Here is a 15,729-nt window from a genome sequence, read left to right on the forward strand (position 1 = left end):
GGAGTCCCACCAGGTCTCCGTTATCCCTATGACATCATAATTATTTGCATTAAGCAGGAGGACGAGCTCCTTCTGCTCATTCCCCAAGCTCCTGGCATTTGTGTACAGGCAGGCAAGTGTCCCCTTGGGGGCTCTTGCCTTGCCCACAGATTGTACCAGGGCTGGGGCAAGAGTGGTCCCCCTTAAGTGCCTTGGCCTGCTGGCTTTGCAAGGGTTGCTCAGCGGGCCAGCAGTGGCGGTAGTCCCCCATCCCCCAACAGGCTTAGTTTAAAGCCCGGTGGAGCAGGTTAGCCAGTCTGGCTGAGAAGAGCCTCCTTCCCAGGGGAGAGAGGTGGAGGCCATCTCTTCCCAGCAGCTTGCTGCCTCTCTCACCAAAGAGCAGGCTGTAGTCATGGAAGCCAAAGCCTTCCTGATGACACCAGCACCGCAGTCTTTGGTTGACTACGTGGATCCTCCTCTCCCTCCTCAGCCCATAGCCCGAGACTGGGAGCATTGACGAGAACACCACCTGCGCCCCCAGACCCTTTACAGTATAAAGAGAATAATATTAGTGCCAGTTGGGTCTGATTCAGGCCACAGGAGAGGCTTCTAGTGAAAGCACAGGACCTGGAATCCAATTCCACATGCATTTAAACAAAGGACCAGCAGCCCAGACAATGACTGATTGATGGAGGTGACCATCCAACATCACCCTGAGGGGCACCAATGATGATCAAATTATCTTTATACAAGTTGGAAAATGGGGGACAGGAAGCCTGAGTATGTTCACCTGCTACAGGGAGATTCAAGGATGGTCTCAGCTAGGCTGAATTCCCCATGTGGAGAAGGAGACCTGATGGCAGAAGGGCTGATCAAACCCCAAGCCTCTCTCCTCAATGTTCGAAACCCCTGAATTGTTGGAAAGATGAAGTTTCAGAGCCACCTGGTAGAGTCCCAGTATCACCTGGGAGCCTCAGGTCAGGGTCTTAGAGCTCCCACCCCAAACTCACCATGGAAGGGTTGGCAGAGCTGCTGCTGAAAGGAGAATGCCATTCTTCTCTTTGAAATGAGTGGAGCAGCGTCTTGCCAGAGTCTTAGTCATGTAACTGCCAGGGACTTTGTCTGCGCACAGCTGTTCCTTTGCACTCTCTAGGTTTGGGTCCCAGTACTCCCTCCCAGATGCCCCCAGGTCATTGTCTCCCTTTGGATCCCCTGGTTCAGGGTCCTAGTGCCCCCAAGTCTGATTCCTAACCTCCCACCCCTCCAGAGGCCCCATCTCAAGGCCTTCCTTTGAACCCCCTGGGTCTTAGTTCCAGGCTTACATTTTGCAGCTGGTCAAAGGCATACTCAAAGCCAGCCTTGTAGTCAGTTGTCCCCTTCGCCGTCATCACCTGCACGTCCTCCTTAAAGACCTTCTTATTGCGGATGTTGGCCTGGACCAGGTGCTTGAAACAAGACACAGGCTTTGCCTTCTCATTAAACTAGGGAGCAAGAGAAACAGAAAAGGCAGAGGTCACAAAGTGCAAGTGTAGCGGGAGCTGCTGCAGAAACACAACAATGCCCAACTAGCAGGCAGCTGGCTCAACAGAGGAGACAGGCGTATAACGACAGCCTTGCCTTCCCTCAGACAAGCTCCTAGTGGGTTATAAATCAAAACTCCTGACACCACTCAGCACTCATAACTTACGGGACTTCTCCATGGGGCACTTATCAGCTCACTATACTTGTTGTGCTAAAAATTATTTCGCCTACTGCGGTACCTGAAGTGGCTGTGATGGATCCATATCAGCTTAAGTGCCAATAGACTGTCTGTAATTACATAAATCCTGCTGAAGGGTTTGCACCAAATAAATAAATAAATAAAAGACACGTGGGCAAGAGAGGGAGAGAGAAGAGAGAAAATAAAGTCCACTGTAGATATAAACAGGAACCGTCTCCTCCTCTGGGACTCAGGGAATATTACTGCAGAGTTTGCTGGGATTTGCACTTTGTTCCTTGGACAGGGGATACAGCAGAACATCAGAGCGTGAGTGTGAAGGGAGGGGGAGATGTTGCAGAACTCCCTTATTCAAGACTAGAGTAGGAGCCTGGTCAAACAGCACTACGGTGCCCTGCACGAATGGCCTAAGAATAACTGCAGTAGATACAGCAGGGTAGGAAGGGACTCTCTCAATTTTCCTTGGAAATCCCAGGGGAATGGCTAGAAGATCTCTGGAAAGTTCAGCTAGACAATGCCAGTCCTGGAGCATCCCCTCTTGGCAGCTCTGTCTCTAAAGCTCACTAGCACCTTGTCTTCTCTGCTAAGATTGCCAGCATGGAGAGGGGACAATTAGTGTTCATCATAATGGGTGCATCTGTGTGTAGTATGGATGCTCATTTGTGACGGTGTCTGCCCAAAGATTCCCCCAACTGATGTCTTTATATTGACTTCCCTGGGCTTAAAATCAGATGTGAGAGCTGAAGTGAGACCACAGTTTCACTGAATGCAGGACATTAAGCAGCCTTCAGCTAGTGTGACTTCCAGGCACCTGGAAGATGAACAGGAAGATGAACCAGGAGATGAACACAATAGACACCATTGGCACATCCAGGTGCTTCAAGTCAGGCTCCTAAATCCATATTTAGAGTCCTAAATAGCCAGATTTTCAGGGACGCTGAGCACAGCAGCTCTTAATGATTTCAACAACAGCTGCAGTTGCTCAGCACTTTTAAAAACCAGGTCACTTCCATTTAGAAGACTAAATATGGATTTATGAACCTGACTCGAGGCAACTGGGTTTGAAAATGTTGGCTACTGTTTTTGCAAGTGAACTGATGCAGCAGTCAGCCCTGCTGCATTGCCAGCACAGCTCCCTGCAAAAGTTCCATTGTCCCTCCAGAGAGAAATATGATTCTTTTGCCTCTGCTATGATACATGTGATGGAAAATGAACAGGAGAATAAAGGGACAATAAATCAAATACTATAATCACTCTCCTAGAAAATTTCCAAAAAGCCTGGAATCATGTCTTGCTTATCACAGTGCCTTCAGCCCACAGCAGTCTCATTTAATGGGGTGCTAAAACATAGAACATTTAGGTCCAAAATTTAGGTTTATTAAAAAAACCCTGAAGGCTTACAAATGAAGATAATTAGATTTTCTTTTCTATTTTTAAAAATGGTCAGGAAAAAACAGCTTCCTTAAAAATGAACACAGCCCTTGAAGTATTTACAGCCCAGACATGGATACTAAAGTATTGATATATTGGGAATGATACCAAATTATTTTGTAAAACACTTAAAGATCTGTGGCTAAAAGGTGCTAGATAACACCTAGTCTTTGCTATGGCATTGGCTTAATGAATGAGGACCCACAAGTGAAAATGAAGATAAATCTCAATGAAGCTTAGTTACCCAGCTACCAGGTCCCTAATGAGCACCAAAAAGGCATATTGCAAATGAGAAAGCACCTGTGTGTGGGGATGTATAAATCCCAGACTCTGAGTGGTCTCTCAGATTTAATCAGAAGAGCTGTTAAATGAGAGGCTTCAGAGAAGGTGATGGTTAGGGGGGTTAATCTAGCGTTTACCAAGCCTAAGATCAAGGCCCCAGACCCCCTGTGTGAAGCATCTCATCTCCCCACCAGGAGAATGGGGGTAGCTGTTCTTTCCTGCCTACCAGGGATCATACAGTAATTAAATGGAAAATGAGCATCACCAATAGGTCGGGTTAGATCCCCAGGTGGCAGGAGCGGCACTCTGCAACCTAAGGATGTGTGTGGGCAAACGGGTGAAGGTGGCCTCTGGCATAAGCTGAAGCAGACTCTATGGAGGCAAAACAGGCCCCCTCAGACCAGGTCTACCAGACGAGGTCCCCTAGAGCACAGGGTGACCCAGCTCTTGCAGCACTTTATGCATTGTGGGGGTAGATATGCCTCTATCTTCAGGGTAATTCCTGGCTGCACCTTTCGAACAGTTTCCCCTGCCCTTGCTACCAGCCAAATCAGAGAATGGACTAGGGTCAGGCCTATGATCTTTGACCAGACACTGTCTCTAACAGTTCTTAGCTTTTTCCTACCAGCTGCTCACACAGGCCAGAAAAGGCTGCAAACTTGTGCTCAAGTCCTTGCGAAAGCATTTCCTGCCTGTTCCATACCCTCTATTTCTCCTGGGAATGGGATGATTCCTAATTCATTGTCACAAATCTTGAATGGGGGAGGACAGGCAGAAGTGGAGCAAGGTAGGAAGTACTCCCTGAGAAGGGGCATGGATATGTGGGGAGGATGAAGGAATCCCCGCGCTCTCAGTTAAATTTAGCTCTTGGTGACTGTAGTGTAAACTTTATTCCACTGACTTCAGTAGATCCAGGAGACATTTATACCACAACTACCAAGAGCAGAGTGCATTTGCCCAGCGAGCTCTGATTACACTGCCCATCTCTTGATATGATTTCTGCAGGACATTTCAGTGTCTGATCACAAGGTCACAGGCCCACTTAAATAAATGTCTTGCGCTGTGCTTCAGTATGGAGAGGGCTTGCTTGCCATCAGGGGACCAGGAGGTGGGAAGGCGATGGGAGCAGGGTTCACTCCTGCTTATGGCTTAGTTTGCTGGAAGTGCAGAATGTCCATTACGGAGGCAGTGATCCAGCAAAAGTAGCCAGGCTAGACTCGTTAATTAGCACAGACATGTTCCTTGCCAGACAGTGGGCATGTGGGACAAAGAGCACATGCAGCTCCTTCCTCTCAGCAGGCACCTCCTCTCATTAGAGTGGTGGAAAAAGGGTCAGGATGCCTCTCAGTATGTGAGCAGAGCATAGTGTTGATCCAAGCAACGGCAGATGCGATGAATTTACAATGTCACTACATGACCTCATCACTGAAGATGTGTATGCTGGTCAGACTGGCTCAAACAGCCAATCTCTTTCCCTAAACCAGAAAGAACATGTCATGCAGAATGTGCAATCTGCAAGTTTACCAAGCTTGTACCCCCTCTGCCCCTTTGGCATGATGGGTTGGCACATCTAGCCCTGCCCTCTAGTTCCACCAAGTGCTCTTGCCTCAGGAAGCCTCAGGAGCCACTCATAAGGACAATGCATTAAAAAACATGGAAGAACGTATTTGCAAAAGTAGCTTCTGAGTTTGGAGGCATCTGATCTTGGGCAAACAATTGGAAACATCTTGCCCTAACAATGCAGAGGGCAAATTACCTGGGAGAACTGCCTGATCACATAATGACTATGAGCCACCCTTATGACCACAAAAAAGGCATTTATAATGATAGGATGTATCAGGTGAGGTACTTCCAGTACAGAGCATGCTAATGCTATTGTGCAGGGAGCTGGGGTTGCCTCCTCTAGGTACTGTATATAGCACTGGTAACCCATGTTCCAGAAAGATGAACCCAGATTGGAACAGGTACAGAAAAAGCTACTAGGAAGATAAGGGGACTGGAGAGCCTGCGCCTACAAGAGTTTATTAAATAAGTTTAGTTTTGCAAAAGGAAGGCTGAGGTGGGATCTGAGGGCTGTCTGTAAATACACTGGAGGGGGAGGGGAGGACACTTAGGGGAGAAGCGCTATTTAAGATAAAGGAAAATGCTAGCCCATGAATAAATAGGCATCCTGTGAACTCTTGAGTTTATATTAACAACTTTTACAGCAGCAGGGCATTAGCCTTTGTGGTCCCCCTGCTTTACTTGTGGTGGGTTAGGGTGTTGTCTTGTGTGGTGTCAGGGTTGACTGTAGGTTCGCTAAGAAGTTAAACAATGAATTTGTATACGTATAACGGTTTGGATAGGGAAGATCTTGCCTCAGGCAGGAGGTTGGATTAGATGACCTACGGAGGTCCTTTCCCGCCCTACTTTTCTAAGATTCTATGGTAAACTGGCCACAAATGACCCTAGGGTGGAAATCAGAAGAAGAATCCTAATTGTGACAGCAGTGAGGTGCAGGAACAGCCATTCAGGGGGAACGGTGGACACAAACAACCTAACTACTTCTGAGACAGATGTGGATCCATGTATGAAAGGGAGCTTATGATGTATGCCTGTGACAGGAGGGGCTGGACTCATAGACCCTGGATGACCTTGCTGATCCTATCACCAAAGTTCCTAAGTTCCTGTAGCGCTGCACACCCACAGCTCTGGCCACAGGCAGTGAAAAGCAGATTACTGCCTCTGAGCTTGTTTCCCTCGCAGTCTAATACACCAGTCCTCTGACACCTCTTGCTGCTCCCATCCCCTCCTTGAGCCAGTCTCTTCTCTCAGGTCAGTACATGCTTGTCTTCCCCTCGGATCCTCCCTGACTAATGCAAGGAAGCCAACGGTGTGATGCTGACGGGATGCCGGCCCTGCCTCACGACTCAGTCATTTTGTTCACCTTCATCCACATGTTGTTTGGCCAGTTTCCTACTTGTCTGTTAAGTCCTTCACAGACTCCAAATACTACAGAAATCAATCAGGAATGCTGTCCAGGGAGAGATGGCTGCCTGACCCAGAAGCAGGCTGTGTGGAGGGGGGAAGGAGTTGGGGTCAGTAACTTTCTCCCCAGCAGCTGTTGCTAATCTTGCACAGAGACACTGAGCCTGGGCTGAGTGGCTCTGTGGCATCTGTCTAGACACCTAAGCATTCAAATGGGGCTGGGGCCCATCAGTTACGCTCGTGGCCAAACAGTTTGCTGGGATCATTTGTTTTGAATCCCAAACCTTTTCCTCCTAAGCCCCTACCAAAAAGGGAAGGAGAAATACCTGCTGTATGCTATACCCCAAGGGCTAGGCCAAGCTCCCCCGCTCCCTAATGAGAGCAGTTGTCTGGACACTTCTCCCTCCCACTTCCTGGTGTAAAGGAGGAAATGTAACCTTCCCAGGGAGCAATGAGGACTCACAGGGGCTGCTGCAGTAGCAGAGGGGCTGACAGGCAGTATGGGCAGGGCTCTGGCCAGCTCTCAGTGCCTCCCCTGCCATTATTCATCTCTGCCCACAGACAGTACCCACTGCCCCCTCACTAAGGACCTTTCAGTTCAGACCAAGGCATGCACCAAATCCCAGCACTGGAACTCCTGCTGGCACAGGGAGATGCCACTTCAGGGTTGCAGCTGAGCATCAGGAATGGGCAAAGCCCTGGAATGGAGGTTATGGCTCAGGGACAAGAAGAGGAGACAGGCAGGCCAGGGACCAGGGCTGAGCACTGCAAGAGAGGCAGGGCTCAATGCTGGGGCCCATGGATGAGCATCAGAGGTGGCATGGCCCAAGGCTAGCGGTCCTGCACTGTGGGGTCCAAGGCCAAGTGCCAGGGGTTTTACTTGAGGCAACATACAAACTGTGTGGCTCTCAAAACTGGACCTCCTTCCCAGGCCAGCTCCATGATCCTTCCCCCACACCTGGGACTTGCTTTCCCTCCCATCTCTCCTGAGACTGGCTGTGTTTATTCATGAAGCCACTCAGGAGGGTGATGTGATGTAGTTTGATAGCAGTTCCCAGCACCCCCTGCCAGTGCCACTCTGGGCAAGGAGCTGGCTTTGCTTGTAGCTCCTGTGCTGCAGACTGCTCCTGGCACCCAAAGGACTGGAACAGCCTAGGGCATGAGGACAAAACATAGACACAGCAGGCAGACAGGAGTGGGGCCAAGGACTTGAAGGACAGAAGCAGCCAGGCTCCAAAATAGAGCTCTAAACTATACAGGGACCTATGGGAAACTCCCAGAGCTAATATGGGTGCTTGCCTGGGTGTTGCCTGCCATCCTACTTGTCTGCTGGGGACTGGCCAGCATATGGGTTGAGTCTGGTGCTGGGAACCTGCTCACTGCAATGAGGATACAGACTGAGTGGTGTCTCCAACACCTCTGCACTGTACCTGGAGTGCAATGGTGAAACATGCCTTGCCCACTTTCCTTCACACAAAGTGCCCCAAATGCCAGGAAACAGGCAATGTGATTGCTTTAAAGTGGTACCAATATGCATACCAAAGGTAGAGCCCCTGGGGCTGGCTCTGGGTATACACTCAGGATCACTTGAAGGCACTACATTGTCTTGTTTCTGGGATCTGGAATGTACAGGGTGGGATCTCACAGATGGAATGTGCATAGTGGGGGTATCACTATACATTTCCACTATGAGCTTCCACATAGTGGAAATGTATAGTGAGACTTCCACATTCCACAGAGCCCTCCATGCAGTGTGGAAGTGGCATGGTGGAGCCCTATATCACCTCCACGGCAGAGTAGGCCCAGAGAGGACACAGTGACTCAGGCTGGGCTCGTAGTATGGCTGGCCATGCAGTTGCTCAGACCTGACTGCCAATCACCAGCTATCTTGCCTTTTGTGTTGTCCTGGGGTTCCTTGAGTCATGGTACCAGGGAGCCAGGTGGACAGACAGTATCCAAGGAAAGCCAGGTGTTTGGGGACTCCTCATCATGTAAGAGGGTTTCATACTCTTCCCCTGGGGCTCCAGAACCACATGTGATGATAGTACACATCTCTGTACTTCCCCTCTACATAGCTTCAAGCTCTCCACAGGGTTCAGAGTGTAGGACTATGCTGGGAAGGCAGACTACACTCCTTCATTATGGAAGTGGGGGTCTGACAGGGCTCCTTGGACCCTCTGGTAGAGCTCTTTCACCTCCCAGAATGAGTCAGGGATTCACCCAAATTGCTCACTGTCTCCTCCAACAAGCACCACTGGGGGTTGGGCATGCAAGGAGCATGAACCTTTGAGTTGTTGGGGATACTTGTGTGCTGGTGGGCCAGGGCCAGGGGCACCAACTGAACCCTTAAGAGCCCCCCTGTATAACTTCCTCTTCCACCACTGACTCAGTACATAAACTTGGCAAGTCATTCAGCCTCCCTGGGCCTCAACTCCCCACAAATACTATAGGGATAAAAGCACTGCCTCCCCCTAGACATGGGTGTTGTGAGAATAAAAATATTAAAGAGCAGTGATGTGGGACTTATAAGCATCTGTGATGGAGGAAGCTTTCCTGGATCAGGCTCAGGTACTCAGCACTGTGCAGAATCATGCCCCAAGGACTCAGTCCAGTAACTCTTGAGTATAGCAAAGAGGAAGACTTTCCACAGAGTATGATGGATCAAGCCTTTCAGTGATTTGTCACTTGGGCCCATCCAGCACCATAGGCCCTTGTGGAGGTGGAAGCTGTCAACCTGCCAAAGAGGACCAGTTTTCATGAACCCAAGCCTTGTACCCATGTTGGGTTATGAGGTTGATAACCTTGTGCAGTGCATGCAATCCAGTCCTGCTCTTCTAGATATCCCAAAGCAGTTTTGCCTTTCCCACTACTAAGGAAAGCCCTTTGTCCTCTAGGAGCCCAGCATCAGCTTGAGCACCGCCCGGACACAAAGCACCCCTAATGTCTGGCTCATTAGTTAGCTCAATGCCTCCAGTGGTGACTGGTAGGAGAGGCTGGGTGGCACTTCTCTGTCACCTGCTGGAGGATGGGAATGTCAACATTTTTGGCTGCTGGGGTATGCCAGTCACTGATAGCTTCACAACCTCAAAAACTGCTACAACTCTCAACAGCTTCCTTATAACCTTTGTTATGCGTCTGCTTTGCTGTCTGCCTTAAGCTTAAGAGCTTCCCAGCTGAATCTGAACAACAAGGCTTCTTGCTGTGTGACATACCATAGTTGGAAAAAAGCCTCAGCCTGTGATGGGGTTGGGTCTTCCACAGTGCTCTCCTCTCCTCTTCTCTGCTGAGTGTAACCCATAAACACTGCAGTGTGGGGACTGGTCCTACTCCAGTGGTAGGCTGTGAGGGGTTTCTAATCTTCTTACTCCCCCTGAATTCTTGCATATGCTCCTTTTGTAGTAGCCTTCTGCTCGAAGGTACCATGTTTGGGTGATTTCAGCTAGGGCAGAGGTTCTCAACCTTCCCCCAGTGCCAGCAGGCACCTGCTCCCCTCTCTTCCCCCACCCCTGAACAATCCCCAAGCCCTGGACCTCCAACCCCCACTCCCCATGCATTTACCTGCATCCAGCTGCTGGGGCTGCTCCCACGACCCTGCCTGGCTACATGCCGGCCATGTGTGTGCACGCTCAGATGCATGTGCACCTGCTGCCTCTAATTGCTCCAAGCAGCTCCTTGCAGGCTGGAATGCTGCTAGCTTTGAAAGGGAAACCCATGGTTTCCCAAATTTTTTCTAGGACTGGCTCACGTCCCTTTCAAATATTCTTGTGACCCACTTTTGGGTCATGACCCACAGGTTTAGAAACACTGAGAGAGAGTTTAGAAACACTCAGGGTTTAGAAACACTGAGCCTGCACTGTTCTCGACTGGAACAGCAGCTTCTTTGAGCCAGGCCACTGGCTGCATGAAAAGCCTTAGTGAGTTTAACAGAGCAAACAAGCGGAACCTTATGTTATACAAATTGGCAGGTGACAAGGATCAAGTCAGTGGGACCATGTTAACAAGCCAGGCTGCTGACCCACAGTCAACTGGAGCCTTTCCACTGATTTCAAGGGATGTTGGAACAGGACTTTAACCCCAACAGCTGTCCTGCAGGGTAGATTGGCCACCCATTTTCTTCAGGGGAACTGTTCAGTGAACTTGGGGGCTGGATTTTCATGCTTAGCTAGATGGATCTCTTGCTCTCTGCATCTCATAGTGATTCCAGGCAAGGACCATGGCACAAACCAGGAAAAGAGAGAGAGGAAAGGGACATCCCTGTTAAACTGGAGCTATGCTGCTGGAAGGTGAGAACTTTCCAGCTTCTGTCTCCTTCAAAGAGGAAGTTCACATCCCTAATGGAAGGTCAGCCATCCTGACATGGTGCTGTGTCTAAGGGTCCAGCCCAAAACACTTGCTCTCCTGCTGAGAAGCCTGGTGCACTTCCTTTGGTGGAAGGAAGAGAAGAACCTGAACTAAATGTTTTGTGGCATTCATATTCTGGAGTCCTCCCTAGAAGCATGTGGAAGGGAATAGGGAACAGGAGACAATCTCTGACTCACAGCAGGTAACAAATCTGTGCTGTTCCAAACCATCCTGTGTCTCATCTGGTAGGATGCATAAAATGTACCCCTCCTCCCCCCACCCCCAAGGGCCAGACTGTACAACTCCTACTCACATGGAATAGAGCCTTACTCTGGGCTAGTCCCATTGACTGGAAGACTGTCAGAAGCCACATGCAGCCTATGAAATGACACATGCTATGCCCTTAGGAAGCCAAAGCATTTCCCAGTGACCTGCCAATCTACTTCTATGCACCCCTATAAAGCACCACATCTCCACCACAGCCAAGTCCAGCCTCTCTCCCCTTAGAGCCCTCACCCTCCTTTCACTACAATGAACATCTCACACAAACAAAACAGTCCGTCAAAGCTGGAGCAGGGGAAATGGCAAGGGAAGGATGTAATTTATTTCTCGCAGGTGTGTTTTGTCATTTGCAATCGATCAAAGGCAGGGAGATGTCGGGAGCAGGGGGAAGGGAAAGGTGACAAAAATGGTAAATGGGGCTGCGGGAGCTGTGCAAGGCAGAGGGCAGTGCCTCCAAGGGGCTGGTGATTTTTTTCCCTTTCCCATTATAAGAAATAAATAAATAAGCAGCATAAAGAGCAGGCTTGCTCCCACCCAGACATCGTGGCATTTTGTTAGAGGCCCAACCTGCTTCCAGCTCCTGTTCTTTAAGGAAGCAATTGTTGATTTAACTCCTGGGTGCTGGAGGCTGGGGAGAATGGCAGTAGCTATTATAATCTGATGGAAACCCATCAGCTGGTTTTCTGACTGCACGGTAACACCAGGGAGCTTAGTAGCAACTTCCCTGTCCCATGCCAAGCTTCTTCCTATGACTCCTACTGCACCAGCAGGGCTCCTGCCTCTGCCCCACAGGCCTAGGCACCTGTTTTGCCAAGGGGCTGAGAAATCCTGGCCCTCATTGATCTCCATAGAAACAGTGGACGCTCAGCAATTCTGAACACTAGGCCTGAGATTTTTAAATGCCAGTGTTCTTGCAATGGCCCTGCGGAGGTACTATTGAAGCTGCCAAACTCCTAGGAGGTATCCACGGCATTGACTATTACACCATGGCTTGACATACGGAATCTCCATCACTGGAAATTTTTAAGAGCATGGGTGCCACAAGTGGCATGGGCAGCCTCTGTGTGTGGCACTTGCCAGACTGCAAAGGGGGCAGGCAGCACAGTGACGGATAGGGCATAAAACCAAAAACACAGCAGCAGATTTGGAAGGAAGTACAGGACAGGAGGCAGAAAGCAGAGCAGCTGATATGGAAGAGGAAAGGGACTGGAGTGGTACTTAAGGAGAGTCCAGGGCTCAGTTGTGGCACACCTGCTAAAAACGGTTGGTCCCCACTGGTTTAGTTTCAGGTAATCCTGCCCTGAGCAGAGGCCTGAATCAGGTGACCATTTGAAGTACTTTTCAGACTTTCTTCTTTGTGAAGCTGTGAATTGGCTATTTTGGGGCAGTTTATCAGGTCTATCAGGTGCTGTGCAAATGGGCTCAGGAACTTTTGGAAAGCCTCTTTAAAAATAGCATATTACAGGATCCTGCAATTATGTCCCTGCACACAGCAGCTGGCAGTGGTGACAGTATAGCCTTCAGGTGCTTTAAGCAAGTCTTGCAAACTTCAGCTGCACCCCTACCACTGGGACATGTTAGACAGGCAAGTCAAAGATCATTACTTTCAACCACTGGTAAAGGGCAGGATGGTAGGTTTTGTTCTTGTTTTTGTACATGTCCAGGACCTTTGTACAGGCCAGCTTCAAAGGGCTGAGAGGGCCAGGACTAAGGGCCTGGACTAATGATCAGGTTTCACTGAAAGGCTACCATGTGACCACCAAGCTTTAACCAACCCCAAAAACTTCTATTGCAATTTCCTTGGCCCTGCAGCTCTCATGGTACTCATGAGCTTGATTAGAGCAGGTGTTGGCAACTGGAATCCTCCTTATGAGGCCTGAGCTGCCTGGACTAGGGACAAGACCTTTTCTAGGCTCTCCAAGCAAGAGGGAAGGTGGGGATAAAGATGAGAAGATGCCTGTGCTAAACCATGGCTCTAGGATACAACATTTGCAATGATACAGGTGACACAACAACTTGAGTGTACAGTGGGATGCTACAGTACCAGGATATACAGTCTACAGAAATGGTTTTCAATCCTTTTTTTCATTTGTGGACCCCTAAAAAAATTTAAAATGGAGGTGCAGATCCCTTTGGAAATTTCAAATAGACATATGGACCCCTTTGAAGTGTAAGTGTGGGTATTTGCATACTTTTGATTGATCATAGTCATCTTAGTCATCTTTCGTGCACCCCTTAGACATACTCCGTGGACCCCCAGTGGTCTGCAGAACACAAGTTGAAACCCATCGGCCTACAGAATATCTCCTAGGGATCACATCCAAGGATACTGTGTCTCCTTCTCTCTACCCCTAAGCACTAAAAGTGCTCATCTCTTTGCAGCCAAGAAACAGATTGCAGTTAGGCGGCATTTAACTGCTGCACACAGAAATCAGTGTTTAACTATTACCAATATCTTATATTCCTACTGTACCTATAACTCCATCCTCTCTCAGTTCCATAGTTATTTAGCAGCTAAGTGATTCACTCTCATACCACAGTGGAGCCCTGAGGTTACTTGTCTATACAGAGTATCTACATAACAATTACAGTGTGTTCATCAGCAATAAAGAAGGTTTCAGTATAATTAGTGCCACTCAATTTACCCTGTTGCCAAACAATAATATATACTATATAGATAGAAGTGGAGACCTGCCATGTGTGACAGTTTTACTGACTCCATAGGGTTAAGGTATTCCCTACATATACTTCTGCCCTTACTAAGATAAGCTGTACTGTAGCATCCCACGGTGCACTTAAATTTCTGTGTCACCTGCATCATTGCAAATGTTGCATTCAAGAGCCATGATTTAGCACAGGCAGCTTCTTATTTCTAGTCCCACTTTCCCTCTTGGAGAGATGGTGCACTAGGATGCAACAGACATCCCACATTAGCACACAGTGCAGTTAGTATATATAACTGCTGGCAGGTGGCTTTGACCATACCCTCAATGACCAGTGGTCAGATCCCCCACATACCTGACCACCCCCCTATTGCCCAGGGCCTCTGTGGGCTTAACCAGATGCAACCACTTCTCTCCCATAATGTCTCTTTAACAGACTGGAATCCTGCCTGGCTACTATATGCAGAGAAATGAACTCTCTGTACCTCCCCCACCCCCACACGCACCTGTCAGAGTTTATCTTTGTCAGCAGTGTGCTACTAGTAGAAGTCTACAGGCTTCAGCTAAGTACCTAGGGGTGAGGTGGAATGTTGAGACTTAGCTGAACTATTCCGTTCTCATGGCTTAGTGACCTGAAGAAGGTCCATAGAGTAAGGGGCTGTAGTCTTTTCTCAATGTGACTACTAGCTTACAACAGGATTTTACCTCTCTGCACATTGGCTATTATGGGGATACTGCTTGGGGAGAATTCATGTTGCTTAGTCCTTTGGCTCTGTGAAATTGCTGTTCACTGCATCATGACCTGGGCACACCTGGATGGATTCTTCCAAGAAAATTTGGAGCCTCTGCTCCCAGGAAAGAAAATGAACTGGACAACAGGGATCTGAACTCCAGCAAGGAGGACAGGGGGAAAGGGGTCTGGTGGTAGGGGTTTACTACAGGCCACCACATCAGGAGGAAGAGTGGGTTCTGGAATTTCCCAGGCAGCTGGGGGAGGGTGTGCGTGCAAAGGATGTTGTGGTCATGGGTGATACGAATTACCCTGACTTCAACTGGGAGGAGCAGTCGGCCAGGTCTAGTCACTCATGAAGGTTCCTGACGTGTGTATAGGACCTACACCTCATGCAGGAGGTACTCGTCCCCACTAAAAAAAACACTATACTGGATCTGGTGTTAGCCTCTGGGGACGACCTGGTGGGGGATGTGCTAGTGCAAGGGAGGCTAGGGGACAGTGACCATGAAATGATCCAGTTTGCTATTGAAAGAAAGGTGGGGAGGGTAACTAGCACAGCACAAATGCTCAACTTTAGGAAAGCCAACTTTGATGTGCTCAGGGCAGTAGTCAGGGCAGCACTCAGAGCCCAGGGTGTAGCTAGTATGGGGGTCCAGGAAAGGTGGTCCTTCCTCAAGGAGGCTATCCTTGGGGCGCAGCAGGATGCAATTCCACCGCGCAGGAAGGTGGGAAAAGGGTCCAAGATACCTTCATGGCTGAGCGCGGATATCCAGGCTGGCCTGAGGGCAAAGAAAAAAGTGTACTGGCATTGGAAGCAGGGGGCAGGGACCAAGGAGGAGTACACCTCCCTGACCCGAGCTTGTAGGGATTTGGTGAGGAAGGCGAAAGCAGAACTAGAGCTTAGAATAGCTTCTGGGATTGAGGATAACAAAAAGTCCTTCTTCAAGTATATAGATAGCAAGAAGTAGTCTCGGGGTAACATTGGACCCCTACGAGGCAGGGCAGGGCAGTTGGTGACGGATGCGTGAGAGAAGGCAGAACTCTTCAACAAGTTCTTTGCCTCCGTGTTCCTGTCCGCTGACAGTGGGGTGCTCTTGGGTGACAGCGTAGAGGCCCAGGAAGGATGCAAGTCCCCCGACTGTTAGTTCAGACCTGGTTAAGGATTACCTGGAGGGCTTAGATATATCCAAGTCGGCAGGCCCGGATTACCTTCATCTGCGGGTGCTGAGGGAATTGGCTGGTGTCATTGCGGTGCCATTGGCACGGCTGTTTGAGGACTCCTGGTGCTCGGGCCAAGTCCCTGAGGACTGGAAAAGGGCCAATGTGGTCCCTAT

General features: G+C 49.2%; 1 protein-coding gene across 4 annotated transcripts in view; it reads right to left on the bottom strand.

The window, feature by feature from the left end:
• Positions 1-15,729, bottom strand: part of CACNA2D2 (calcium voltage-gated channel auxiliary subunit alpha2delta 2) — a 721,727-nt gene that overhangs the window by 103,902 nt on the left and 602,096 nt on the right. For all 4 annotated transcript variants that reach the window (XM_019547467.1, XM_019547466.1, XM_019547465.1 and 1 more), the window contains one exon: positions 1,302-1,460. In XM_019547467.1, coding sequence (XP_019403012.1) covers positions 1,302-1,460 — 159 coding nt within the window. The remainder of the gene's footprint in view (positions 1-1,301; positions 1,461-15,729) is intronic.

Source organism: Crocodylus porosus, unplaced genomic scaffold (genome assembly GCF_001723895.1).
Source record: "Crocodylus porosus isolate Cpor-Errol unplaced genomic scaffold, CroPor_comp1, whole genome shotgun sequence".
In the NCBI taxonomy this organism is placed as follows: Eukaryota; Metazoa; Chordata; order Crocodylia; family Crocodylidae; genus Crocodylus; species Crocodylus porosus.